This window comes from Triturus cristatus, chromosome 1_2 (genome assembly GCF_964204655.1).
Source record: "Triturus cristatus chromosome 1_2, aTriCri1.1, whole genome shotgun sequence".
Classification (NCBI taxonomy): domain Eukaryota; kingdom Metazoa; phylum Chordata; class Amphibia; order Caudata; family Salamandridae; genus Triturus; species Triturus cristatus.
In genome coordinates, this window is record NC_140580.1 from 354,956,866 (window position 1) to 354,970,466 (window position 13,601).

Here is a 13,601-nt window from a genome sequence, read left to right on the forward strand (position 1 = left end):
ATCTCTTAAAAATTTTGTGGCCTTCCTATCTTTGGTACGCTTTTCGTATTTTTCCAGCCTATTCTTTAATTCACCTTCGAATTTGCTCACTTTGGCCTTGTCATCATTCTTCTCCAAGGTGTCATTCAGTTCTTTTAGTTTCACAACCACCTCTAGTCGTTCCTTTTCCGCGTATTTAACTAAAATACGGATCATGTTGCTAGAGCTGGCTGCACTGTTGTCTGCCCATTCAATGAGCATTTCCGACTGAGGGTTTTCATATGTGGGAGTGATCATTATGCGTAGTCCCCGAGGGACACGTCCCACTTGTAAATACTGTCGTAGGGATGCCACTTCCCACCAACGTGAGATCTCTCTCTTTTTTAGTTTTTCATATTCCTGTAGTTGCTTAGCTATGTCACTGCTCCCTTTGGGGGCCGCTGCTCCCCTTACATTTTGCACTGGTTGAGCAGTTTCCTCAAAGATCTTCAGAGCTTCTTGCTCCCTTACTGCACACTCCTCGTCACTCATGATTGCTGCCGGTGCCTCTTTTACCTTGCTGGGGCACTCTCCCTTTCTCCCCCGTCTGAATTCACAGCTCCGGGTACATATGTATATGTTTCCTCTCCCCCAGCCCGACTCCCGTTGCTGCCTTTACTTTCTCCCGTGTCATAGAGTTCAGCCGCGTTTACTCACCGTGGTTCCGTGACCCTCCGATCTCCGGCTCCTGCTGTGCGTTCGCGGCTCCTCCACTCTATACGGCTCTCTGAAGTTCCAATTGCAGCCTTCACGGGGGCGCGCCTGTCTCCTTTACTCTCTTACTTTGGCGATTTACACTGGCATGCTTCCTGAACGTCAGTGGTGCTGGTCCAGAGACGTTTTCGCCACGTCTCTAAATATCCAATTATAGGTGCATTTCTTTTTAGAAATAAACATCCAGCACTCCAAGGTAAAATCTGGGCACTCGGTTTATTTTATTTAGCGAAACGAGATAACATCAACGCGTTTCAGCAGGCTCACGCTGCCTTGTTCACGATGTTTGTGCGTCATTTTTTGTCAATAAAATACATCTCACTTGGTGAACAACATCAAAGAGGGACTCAACATCTTACATCTCAAGCTCTACTGTTTGTAATTTTGCAGCCATTTTATAACATGTTCATTCTTCTCCATTGACCATGTTTTTTATCATTAGAAGAGTTGCTTTCCTCTTTTAATGTTTTCTTAAGAGTCTTATTCACATATAATACTACTCTTTGCATCTAAAAAAGATTTCTTACACCGATCTAATAACTTTAATTGTTTAAGTTAGCAGGAATACCATTCCTTGCGTTCATTCTTATTAATCAATTATGATCGGTCGTATCTATACATTTCAATAAGGATGCATATTTTAAAATGCAAGTGCAAATAACATTCACTTTCATCATTCATATTCGGCAAGTGCCTTCTTCATAAAGTGCAAAATGTGGCAATTTTTAAGACGTAGTTTATTGTAAAATAAATATATTAAAAAAAATAATACATACATAACTTAGCATTTAAAAAAAACGTACAAATTCACTGAAAAAACCATAGGTTTCACACACGGTATAGTTAGGAATTAGCATTTTAAAAACCTTGCAAATTCACTTAAAAAACCATAGGTTTCACACATGATATAGTTAGGTGGATATTTCACTCGTAAAAAACCAATGAAATTCCCCCGTTATAGTTAGTTCAGATAACTATAACTCGCGCGACCGCCACTCTATCACAAGGATGATGTCATCAGTGATGTCAAGAGTGATGCCACTGACCATGTCATGAGTGATGTAATATGTGACGTCATGAGCAGAGGATGGCGGGCGCGCGAGGGCTGTGGGGGGGGGCTGCATGCCCCCCCGCATTCAATTTAATAAGCCCCGGGGAGGTGGTGGTCCCCGGGGCTGCGGTGGGCCCCCGCAAATAAATCCGTGATTGCCTCCGGGACCTGACCCACCCGGGGGCTTTTTGAAAACGAAGCCCGGGAGACCGCGCTTCGTTTTTTTGTTTTTGTTTTTTTTCTCAGCAGGATTCGCGACCCCTTTGCGAATTCTGCCATTTACCGAGTCACAAGATGGCTGCCATCACTTCCTGGTTTGGAATGTTGGCAGCAATCCGAATTGAGCTCGTGTTCGGGAGGTTCGCAAATCCTCCTCGGTGCTCAGATATCTATTATTTTTTCTTTTTTAAATTTCTCAGGAACTACTGAACGGATTTACACCATTTAACAACAAGCATTGGCATAGCCAATAGGTCTCGCTTTTGGGACCTTATAAGTATTTAGGTATGCATCACATTAGCCTTGGTGCTCCAACATCAACGGTTGCATGGCTAAACACTTACAAGGTCCCAAAGGCCAGACCTATTGGCTATGTCAATGCTTGTTTGTAAATGGAGAGAACAACACTGCCCCAGCAAAAGCACAAGTTATTGATGGCGTTTAAGCCATCTTAAGCAAGGATGTCAGGATTTCTGTCCAACATTATGCATCTTTTTTTTTTAGCACTGAGATGGGGATTTCATTTGAGGTCTGAGCATTAGATTATCTCCCTTTAGGAATGACATCTGAGATCTGTGCTTGGGTTGGGCACCTAATTAAAGGGCAGAAGGGTGTTGAGGAGGCTGACAAATGTATACTCAATCCATTCCTGCTGGAAATGGAGACTGCTGGCCTTACGAATTTCGTTCCTAGTTTCCTTACAATCAACTGGCAACATTTACAATTACTCATATATTTGGAATTACGCTGGAGAGACCACCAGAACCTATTTTCTGCATTTAAAAAAAAATACATAGACTTCAAGACATTCGGACTATTTTGCGAATCAGATTTGTTATAGTGAATGGCTGGGGGACCGGACTAAGCCAACATTTGTTTATGGTGCACTGTTGTGGTTCAAATTAGGCCCTACCATAAGTGATAAAAGTTAGATTTATGAACCATTTAAGAAAGAGGCAAAACAAATCTGTGCATTCCAAAGAGGCGTTGCATGTTAGACTTGCCTAAATCTACAGCTGGTCAAATGTATGTTTGTTTGATTAACAGCAAAAAAGAAGAAAAAAAATATATATCACCACACTAAGCAATATAATTACAAAAAAGCTAATAAAAACACAAGCATATACAGCAACACATCACATACATGACATTTATTTAACTTGAATTATCAAATCAACCAGTCTGAATATTCTATGGGTTAATCAAAACAGGTACAATTAAATCCATAAGTCTATTTCTTCATCAGTTTTCATCAACATGAAGTTTCCTCTTAAAAAAAATCTGCATACACAATAGCAAACATTCTTTGTTTTTGCATCCATCAGGTAACATGAAGCATTGAGCGGCGTTATAACACATCAATCTTTAAGCACTGGGAAAAGCAATATTTTATAACCGTCCTTATAGGCGTCCCATAATAATGATATATACAATATATAATCGCCTCTAGCTCTGAAAAACCTCACAGATTTTTTTCCAGTTAGGGTTTTTTGTCGGACATCATTGTCATCCAAAAGTGGCAACTGACCCAAATGAAATAACAAGGACTAAAATCTGGGCCAGGAAGGTTTGAAAGATAACGACCTGGGGCATACTTCCAGTAGCCTGAATGCTGTTAAGCAGAGGTTTTCCAACCCATACTAAATGGAGACACTGACGCACACACATTTAACCAATGTACATAAATGTCCATCATTTTACTTAATTGAAAAGGTGTTTTTCCAAACCAAATTATTATCGTCAACATGTCTACTCTTAGCCTCAATGAAATAGTGCAAAAAAGATGCCTGGATTGCTGGATTGAACAGAATGTAACTAGAGCAGAAAATATTGAACGCCACTGATTCACTAGGCAATCGACCCAATACCATAGTCAAGAGTTGGAGGGGATTAGACCATTTCTCACATTGGTCCGGCCTACAAAAGCCTGCGGCTGCAATTAGAATACAAGCTGAAGCAAACCACCTGCCCACACCATATATAAGAACTTATTCTCTATAAGCTTCAATTTGTGGTTGAAAAGTCCGGTCATCATAATTGCAATTAATAGCTGTAATAACTTTATTATAGCAAATGTTTTAGATTTGAAGGTCCCAAAGAGAGCCGGAACCAAACATAATGGCAAAATATATGTAGTCATGAACTCACCAGGCTTCCACAACTAATTCTCCTAGTAAAACAAGAGAGAGTATAAAGGGAGTGGTGCGCGCGCGGCCGTCGCACGACGCGAAAGTTATGATCAAGCGAGCGATGTGCTTAATGAGCATGAGAAATGCCATATGGCGCCTCTGCTCAAGCGCGCACCCGTGCACATGCGCTGCAAGCTGTATCCGGCAGTAGCATTTTTTGAAGCCCTTAAAGTCTCGCCAGACCAGCGCAAGCGCTGGGTCACGCGAGACCTAAGAAGGGCTCTTTCTGAACCAAGACCTACCTTATTGCCAAATTTGGTGTAATTCCATTCAGCAGTTCGGGCTGTAGCTTTGTCTAAAATTTCCTATGGAAACTTACATGGGGAAAACGTGTTTTGGGACCCCCCCTTTTATTCTCGGCTCCCGCTTGTCAAATCACCTCAAAACTTTCAAGACCGGAGCTGACCAGAGAGCCCCACTAGTTTTGAAAATTTCGCGAAGATCCGTCAAACGACGCCAAAGTTATTGGGGGGGGGGGGGGAGGGGGGGAAACGCTTTTTGAATAGAGACGAGGTCCTAACTATAACTACCTACTGGCAACTGCCAGTAGGTTACACATATATATCCTCCACCACCACCACCATATTTGCGAGGGGTGGGGGGACATTTTCAAGTATTGCTTGCCTACAGCTCACAGCGCACACAGAGGGCCATCGGATCAGTTGTGGAAGGTGACACGAGAACACCGAAGTGCAGATCTTAATGCGAAAAAAATCTGTTCACTTGCTGCTCTCTGAAATGTATGCATTTCTTTTCAGTTCCATTGGGTCCAGCGAGAACACTGGACGTTTTGTGGTGCTAGGAGCAAAAAAAGGACAATCGAATACATGCTGGGCCGGACGCATTGGTTAGAACACTGAAAACAATCATCTGGCTTTGTGTGGATTCTTTTTTTATGACCATTATATTTGATTTATCCTGGGCTGAGTTCAGACGAGCGCACTTTCATTTATGGTGTAAAGCATATACATTATTTGACTCATGTTGTTTGTGTAAGTAGGAAAGCGCAGACAGGAAGCTCTGCACTATTGTATCTTATTCTCCATGTAGACCGAAACTTAGTCCTTAACGAACACATACACGGCTGTTCATGTATTTAAGATTACATTTGAGATGGTTATACCAAAAGTGAAAGACGGGTCTGTTTCAGTTATTAGCACAATCCTCACCCCCATTTATTCATTATTCATCCCAGCTACATAGACGCCAGACGCATTGTTGTCTTGAGTTTTTTTCCACAGAAAGCAAACACACTCCTACTTTAAATTGCATCAGTGTAGAAAACAAAGCAAACCTACAAACCTTCCGTCCGTATTTGCCATTGACTGCAGTCTTGCTTCAAAAAATGGATCAATTCCTAAAGTTTGACTACTCCAAATGATAAACAACGGACTTGTCTAAATAATAACATTATAAGATATTTCTGTGAGATTCCAAAATATTTTAAGACCATGAATTAATAGGATATGTTGGATCTGTACTCTTATCTGCCTATACTTATGTTTGTTTTCACGTGGCCTCTAAATTTCAAATCCCGTTTTGCAGTGTTCTACGTGTAGCAAATGTTTTCTTACTCGGACGGAGCTGCGTTTGCACGAGGCCTTTAAGCACCGCGGGGAGAAACTGTTTGTTTGCGAGGAGTGTGCGCACAGAGCATCCAGCAGGAACGGTTTACAGATGCACGTAAAGTCCAAACACAGGTTTGTTGTAGCTCAGATCTCCATCATCAGTGTTAAGTGCAATGTGCAGACAACATACGAACTGGATACAGACTGGTCCAGTTCTTTTTATAGTTGACCACTGTTTTATCCATTTCCACGATGTCTTGGTTTTTAAGTTTATTCCTGTCCAAATATTCTTGCCTTTTTATGTAAGACAGTGCTTGAGCGTGACAGTCAAACGTTCTGTTTTAGCCACAGGTGTGTTTCAAGTACACATTATTTTTCGTTATTAATAGCATGCCATGGAATATGTCCTGGTTTTCATTTGAACAGCGCAGCTATGTTCTGGGTTGCATGTTCTACATGATTTAATATGTGACTTTTATGACCGTATGTGTTTGGGAGGCGGGTTTAGCAGCACTTCCTACTGTCGGAACAAATGCTAGGGATACAAATTAGTTTGCTGCTTGATGACATGCAGAAATTGCAAAGTGCAGGGATAGTTCTGTCCTGTGGAAAGTAATTGGTATGTCTCTTGAAAGCTGGGTGACCGTTGTAAGGAGGCAGAAGTAGGTAATGCGGTGTAGGTGGATACCAGAATAGGAAGTAGAGGGCTAAATGTAAATATTTCCTGGTCTAGCTGGAACCCTTAGACAGTCTCTAAATTTTATTTCAAGGCCGGAGGCTAATATTATGCATAATCCTTTATTGCAACTCACAGCAGCAACAAGAAACAGCTAGAATAGAATCATCCAAATAAATCTAGAACGTTGAACATGCATAATACTCCAACACTGGCAGCCATCTTCCTTCTTTTGTTGCTGCTCACCGACAGTTAAGTACATTTCGTAATGTCCATAATAATATTTTTTTAAATGAGTGGTTTAAGAGTATAAGGTTGATGTGAATTTATCTTTTATATGTGGCAAAAGAAATGGCTTTTGGGATTTTTTAATTTGTCATTGATTATTTTAAAGAATAATTTAGAGGAAAAGTTTTGGGGATCTTGTATATTTGTTTGTAGGTTGATGAGGTTTGTTATACAGTTTGAGGCATGTGTTGTTAACGATTTTATAATTTCGGAAAAGGAACTTGTATCCTACCGGAGTTTTTTCTTTGACGGTTTAGGAGGCTCGAGATAGTTGAGCTCGCGCTGGTTTTTTCATGATGCGCGCGGAGCATGAAAGGGTTAGATTGTGTACGCGTGCTGTTTGGAGGCTGTGAGACGGAGGAATTCCGATCGCGTGCGTAGTATTTACTCGCGCCGGAATTTGTATGTACGCGTACAGTTGAAAAGATTGGTGCCTCTGATCTCAAAGCAAAGAGTTATTTTTAATGGCACATAGTGGCCGCCGTACGTATCACGTAGCGTGCGGCGGGCATTTTAGAGAGTTGGGAAATAGCATATTGGAAACAATATAAAAATAGGTAGACATGTCTTGGGAATCACGGAAGAGATTTATTAGCGTAAGCTGAGGTAAAGTGATTTTCTTGTCAGAAAGGGAGTGTGAAGGCTGGTTTGGAGTATTATAGGAGAGGTGCAAGGTTAAGGTAAAGCGAGGAGTCTATATTAAGGAGTGTTGGTTTAGTTGATTTGGTATAAGAGAGGAAAGATTATTTGAATAAATAATGGATCAAGGATAGGGTGCTGTCTTTGAGGAAAGATTTAAATCCTATATGGATAAAATGTTTGGAGAATTATCTGTCTCTCTGGATAAAAAGATAGAGAGTACAGTGGAAAAAAGAATAAGCGAGGAGAGAAGAAAGAAAAAGAATAACGAAGAGGAAGTTTTTTGGTCTACAGAGGAATTGGAAGTAGTGGCTGGAACATCTAAAGATAGTGATGTTAAAAGAAAGGAAAATGAAAAAGAGAAAATGATGAGATAGAAGGATCATGAACGTAAGGTTTGTGAGGATGAGAAGGCTATAAAGGCCAAGGATTTCGCTATAAAGGCGAAGAAAAGGAGGCATAATGTAGTGGCATGTGACCACATCTTCAAGTGGGGATGTCGAAATTTCGTGTTCCTCAAGCTTTGAGGATAGTGATGTGGAGGAGGTTTTGGAAAAGAAAAAATGAGGATAAAAAAATAAAAGTAGAATTAGGGGATTTTGTAGACCCTTTGAGCGAAGAAATGTTCGACCCTTTATTAATTCAGCACCCTTTATTGCCTCAATGGATGCCTGCAGACCATGTGGCTAAATATATTTCATATTGGATTAGGAAGGAAATTCCAAAGGAGGTTCGGACCATACTAAGATCAGAGTGTCCGAGGCCACGGCTTGAAAATAAGGTGGCTTATACTCCAGAACTTGATTAAAGAATGATAAGTTTCCTGAACAAGTCAGGAAGAGACCCTAGAAAGGGGTTAGATAAAGGCCTCAAAGGGTGTCAGGATAGATTATTGGATATATTGGGGCCGTTAACGAAGGTTTTTGATATGTGCGAAGAAGCACATATAAATAATACTGGTGTGGATGTTTCAGAGTTGCGACAGTGGGTGCAACGGGCTATTTGCCTTTTAGGAAATACCAATGCTGCTTCATGCATTGAAAGGAGGAAAAGTATTCTCATTAAGATTGATCCAAAATTGGCAGAAAAGGATCCAGGTGAGAGTTGCGAGGGAATGCTCTTCGGGGAAGAGTTTATTAAGGACATGGCGAGATATGTAGGAACTTTCAATTCACTACAGAAAGTTCAAAAAGATATTAAAAAGGTTGTTGGCATGGCCGGGAGGATGCGGGGTCGATTCCCCGGCCGTGGGCAAGGTATTACTCGAGGATCCTTTGCGAGGGGATACAGACCCTACAGTTATGGATATGGATTGGGCTCAAGGTTTGAGCAGCCAGGATTCTATCCTCAAAGGCAGAGTTCGAGAGGCAGAGGATCAAGATCTGAGAGAAGAGGAAGAGCTTCCTCTGGTAAGATCAGACAAAGACCCTATTTCTACCCTTGTAAAAGTGGGCGGCAGACTAGCCCTTTTTGCTATGAGGTGGAAGGACATAACTCAGGATCCATGGGTTTTGCAAACGGTTCATGGATATCTGATAGATTTTGTGGATATCCCGGTTCAAGTAAGGTGTCCAAATTTGTTGAGGTTTGCCAAAGATCAGGAGATTTTAGTGTCCCAGGAAGAAGAAGATTTGAGAATGAAAGGAGCAATAGAGATGGGAGAAGAAGTAAGAGGTTGTTTTGTAAGCAATATTTTTTGGGTGGAGAAAAAAGACAAGAAAGTGAGACCAGTAATAAATTTGAGAGAATTGAACGATTGGGTGTGTTACAACCACTTCAAAATTGAAGGAGTAAACATGTTGAGGGACATTTTAAGAGAGGGAGATTGGTTAACACGTTTGGATCTCAAGGATGCTTATCTAACGATTCCAATGTGTGTGGAACAAAGAGATTATCTGCATTTCAGATGGGAAGGCAAGAGGTGGAGGTTCAAATGTCTCCCATTTGGTCTGACGTCAGCTCCGGGGTGTTTTACGAAGGTGATGAGGCCAGTTGTGGGTTGGTTGAGATCAAGAGGAATTTTGATGGTTGTATATCTAGACGACATATTGATAATGTCGGAGACGAGGAATTTGGCCATAGATCAGACAGAGTTAGCAGTGAGAGTATTGGAGGACCAAGGTTTTGTAGTGAACAAAGAGAAATCATGTGTGGTTCCGTCTCAGGAGATACAATTTTTAGGTTTCAAGATTCAGACCTTGGAATGTGTATTGAAGTTACCGATGGACAAGGTGAAGAAGATTCGGAAAGAGTTGATGAGAGTGATAAAAGCGGAATGGATTACTCTACATCAGTTAGCAAGGTTGTTAGGTCTGCGTATATTCAAGCGATATTTCCAGCGCCTCTTCATTACAGGGCGCTTCAGAGGTTAAAGGCATATCATTTGAGACAGGGAGTGAAGTATTCTCAGAGTGAAAATGAATCCGGAAACTCGCGAGGAGTTCGAGTGGTGGTTGATGAATTTGGAGGTTTGGAACGGGAGAGCGATTTTTGCAGGGAAACCGGAGATGGTTATAGAGTCGGATGCGAGTATGCATGGTTGGGGAGCGAGATGTGGGAAAGTAGTGACTGGGGGACTTTGGTCGATGGAGGAAAAGAAACTTCATATAAATTGTCTGGCACTACTAGCAGGGTCATTTGCAGTGAAGAGCTTCTTGAAGGGTCAAGTGAAATGTTGTATTCTGTTAAGGATAGACAGTGTTTCGGCGGTTCAGTATGTGAACAGATTGGGGTGTCCAAGGTCACGAAGTCTAGCGGAATTAGCGAAGGAATTTTGGAGGTTTTGCATGGAAAGAGAAATTATGGTTCAGCTCAGTATATTCCGGGGAACAACAATGTAGAGGCAGATTGGAATTCGAGGTATCTAAGGGATGCGAGCAATTGGAAATTGAACATGGGGATATTCGAGAGTCTTCAGGAGAGATGGGGACCTTTGCAGGTGGATTTATTTGCGGACAGGTTGAATACGCAATATAAGGAGTTTTACAGTTGGAGACCGAACCCGGAAGCGAAAGGAATAGATGCTTTCCTACAAGAGTGGGGTTCGGGAAGGATGTATGCATTCCCTCCTTTCTCAATGATTCAAAGAGTGTTGTTGAAGGTGAGGAGAGAGAAGGTGTCTTTAGTATTGATCATTCCTTTTTGGCAGACACAAGTTTGGTTTCCAGATGTAATTAATCTTCTTGTGCAGGACCCTGTGTTGATTCCGAGTTTTCCAGAGGTTTTGTTGGATGCTCAGGGGAACGTTCATGATCTGGTAGTTTCAGGACACTTGAGACTTCTGGCGTGTCTGATTTCAGGAGAGTCTGGGAAGTGTCAGGACTATCTGTTGAAGCTTCAGAACTTATCTGTGGGTCTTGGGCTCAGGGAACAATTAAGGCTTACACATCGGCTTGGAGAAGGTGGTGTAATTGGTGTATTGAGAGGAATTTGGATCCCGTTACAGTCGTGGTTGTGGAAGTTGTAAATTATCTATCTAGTTTGTTTAGAAGAGGTTTTGCTTACAGTTCGGTGAATTTAAGTAGGTCTGCTATTTTGGCGGGTCATGTTCTCATTGGTGGGTTGCCAGTGGGGCACCATGCCTTGGTTAAAAGCGTTTTAAGGAGTATTCGTTTTGAGTTGCCTCCTAGGGCAAAATATAGTTTTCTATGGGACGTTTCGCTCGTGTTGAAGGAAGTGGAAAGTTGGGGTGATAACGCTGGATTGTGTTTTTAAAAAAGTTGTCATGGAAGTTGGCTTTGCTTTTATGTTTGGTTTCATTTAGAAGAGTATCAGACATTAGAGCTTTGGAGGTTACTTCACGGAGTTTTCAACCGGAAGGTGTGTGATTCGAGTTGAGGGGAAGAACTAAGACTATGACAAGGACCATATTTTATCCTAGTTTGAAAGAACATAGTAGTTTGTGTGTGGTTAATTTTTGAAAGAGTACGAAAAAAGAACTTTGGGTTTGAGAATCAGTGGTTGTTCACAATTGTTAATTTCATTCAAAAAGCCATATAAGGTGGTTTCAACTCCTACTTTAGCTAGATGGGTTAAATAAGTAATGAAAAAAGCAGGGGTTGATGTGACCGTATTTGGAGCGCATTCGGTTAGAGGTGCAATGGCAAGTAAAGCATTCATGAGAGGGTCAAGTTTGAGTAGTATTTTAAAAGCAGCTGATTGGAGTACTGATACAACGTTTAAAAGGTTCTACTTTAAACCTGTGGAAAATGTTTTACAGAGAGTTTTGGATTGACTTTGAACATGCATAATATTGGCCTCCGGGCCTTGAAATAAAATGCAGATTTTCCACAGTTTTAATGGGTAGAAATCATAATTTTATTAAAGGCACGGAGGCTAATATTATCCCTCCCTTATTTTTTCCCTACCCTATTGACACATTGTTGTTATATAATTTTTTCATTTTAGGTCAGAACTGAAGAAGTGGATTTCTGGTTCATTGGAGTTCGGGGACGTCCAAGGTTTTTAATGGGATTGTCTCGTTCGCAGCGGATAAAAGAAGGAAGATGGCTGCCAGTGTTGGAGTATTATGCATGTTCAACGTTCTAGATTTATTTGGATGATTCTATTCTAGCTGTTCCTTGCTGCTGCTGTGAGTTGCAATAAAGGATTATGCATAATATTAGCCTCCGTGCCTTTAATAAAATTATGATTTTTCTACCCATTAAAACTGTGGAAAATCTGCATTATACCACATTTGTGAGAAGGGTAAGAGGAGGGAGGCAAGGCATCCCTGATGGTCAGGTGGGATGCATACAGGATGCTCACATATTTATTCCCCAGAATTCCATATTTTCAAATGAGCTTTACACCAGGCTGCTTGATATATATGTACTGATGAAAATGCCAGGACATGCTGATCTGCTTTTCAGAGGGACTTGAGCAGCTTTCAAAGTGGACTCTCAGGCGCGTCTAAAGGCATGAAATATCTGTCCTCTGTTACAACCTGCTTAGCCTATGGTGCTCAGCAACCTGATTTCTAAAGGGGTCAGCCTAAAAATCCTGGAGTAATGTCTTCTTTGGCTTTGCTCGTGATTCTGGTGGGTGAAATGTTTTGATTAGAGTTAAGTGAAAATATAGCTGCCCCGCAGGAGTAACAACCTACAGAGTCGACTGGCTTTCGTCCACTCTTTCATGGTCTGGCTTTCTTCCACCTGTCTTAGGGGTTCGGGGATGTACTAAACTAAGGGGCTGATTTTAGACTTTAGCAGAGAGAGTACTCCGTTAGACGGAGTACCTTCTCCGCCAAACTGAAGGTCCCGCATGCCTGCCTTTACGGTCAGGCCAACCTTGGGTATGTCAGCGACAGTCTACTCCATCTCAATTGTTGTCAGAGGTTTGGCCATTCGCCCGCCCTCCCGAATTAGCTTGGGCAGTAGAATGGTCAGTTTTTACTATCCCTTACTGCCATGAAAAACCTGGCAGTAAGTGACAGTAAAATCATTCAAATGAGCCCCCCACAATGGGAGTCTGTTTTTGGGGAAACCAAAACAAGGCAAAAGTTGAAGCACTCTTCCAGAAAATGCGGAACGCTCTGAACCGGGCCACTTTATATTGACATTTCTCAAGGATGCCCTTCCAGAGACTCAATTCTCATCATGCTTTGTCATAGAAAGAGCACACAGAATGCCTGGAGCGCGGCCGCAGCTGGGGGCTCCACCCAGACCACTGATATCCCGGTTCTTGAATTTTCAGGACAGGGATCTTATCCTCAGGGAGCTACGGAAGAAGGGTGAGATCAAATATGAAAACACTAGAGTAATGGTGTTCCCGGACTACTCGCAAGAAGTTCATAAATTGCGACGCATCTTCGATCCAGTAAAAGTGAAACTTCGCGCCCTTGGCATCCAGTACATGCTGTTGTTCCCAGCCAAACTTAAAGTAATCTTTCAAGGAATTGCGCAGTTCTTCCAGACGCCAGAGGAGGCATGGTCCTGGGTTGAAGAGCGGCCTTAGCTGCGGCGTGGGTCGCCGGCTGCTGTGGCCCTGAGCTCTAGTTGGGAAAGTCCTAAGTAGAGGCGGCGGCGAAGAGTGCTAAAACGCCGAACCCCCGTTGGGGCTATGCCGGCGAGGTCCTCGAGGTTGAGAGAGCGACAAATCACTGTCGGACACGGACGATGATACGGCTCTGGATTGTGTGTCTCGTTCGTCTAAGAAATCGATGGAAAACGAAGACTCTGACCAATTGGAGCGACAAGACTCCATGGACGTGAATAGCGAACACCTTCTTTTGGAACATA

General features: G+C 42.1%; 1 protein-coding gene across 4 annotated transcripts in view; it reads left to right on the forward strand.

Moving 5' to 3' along the window:
• ZBTB48 (zinc finger and BTB domain containing 48) overlaps positions 1–13,601 on the forward strand; it is a 202,188-nt gene that overhangs the window by 131,321 nt on the left and 57,266 nt on the right. For all 4 annotated transcript variants that reach the window (XM_085604393.1, XM_085604386.1, XM_085604366.1 and 1 more), the window contains one exon: positions 5,737–5,891. In XM_085604393.1, coding sequence (XP_085460519.1) covers positions 5,737–5,891 — 155 coding nt within the window. The remainder of the gene's footprint in view (positions 1–5,736; positions 5,892–13,601) is intronic.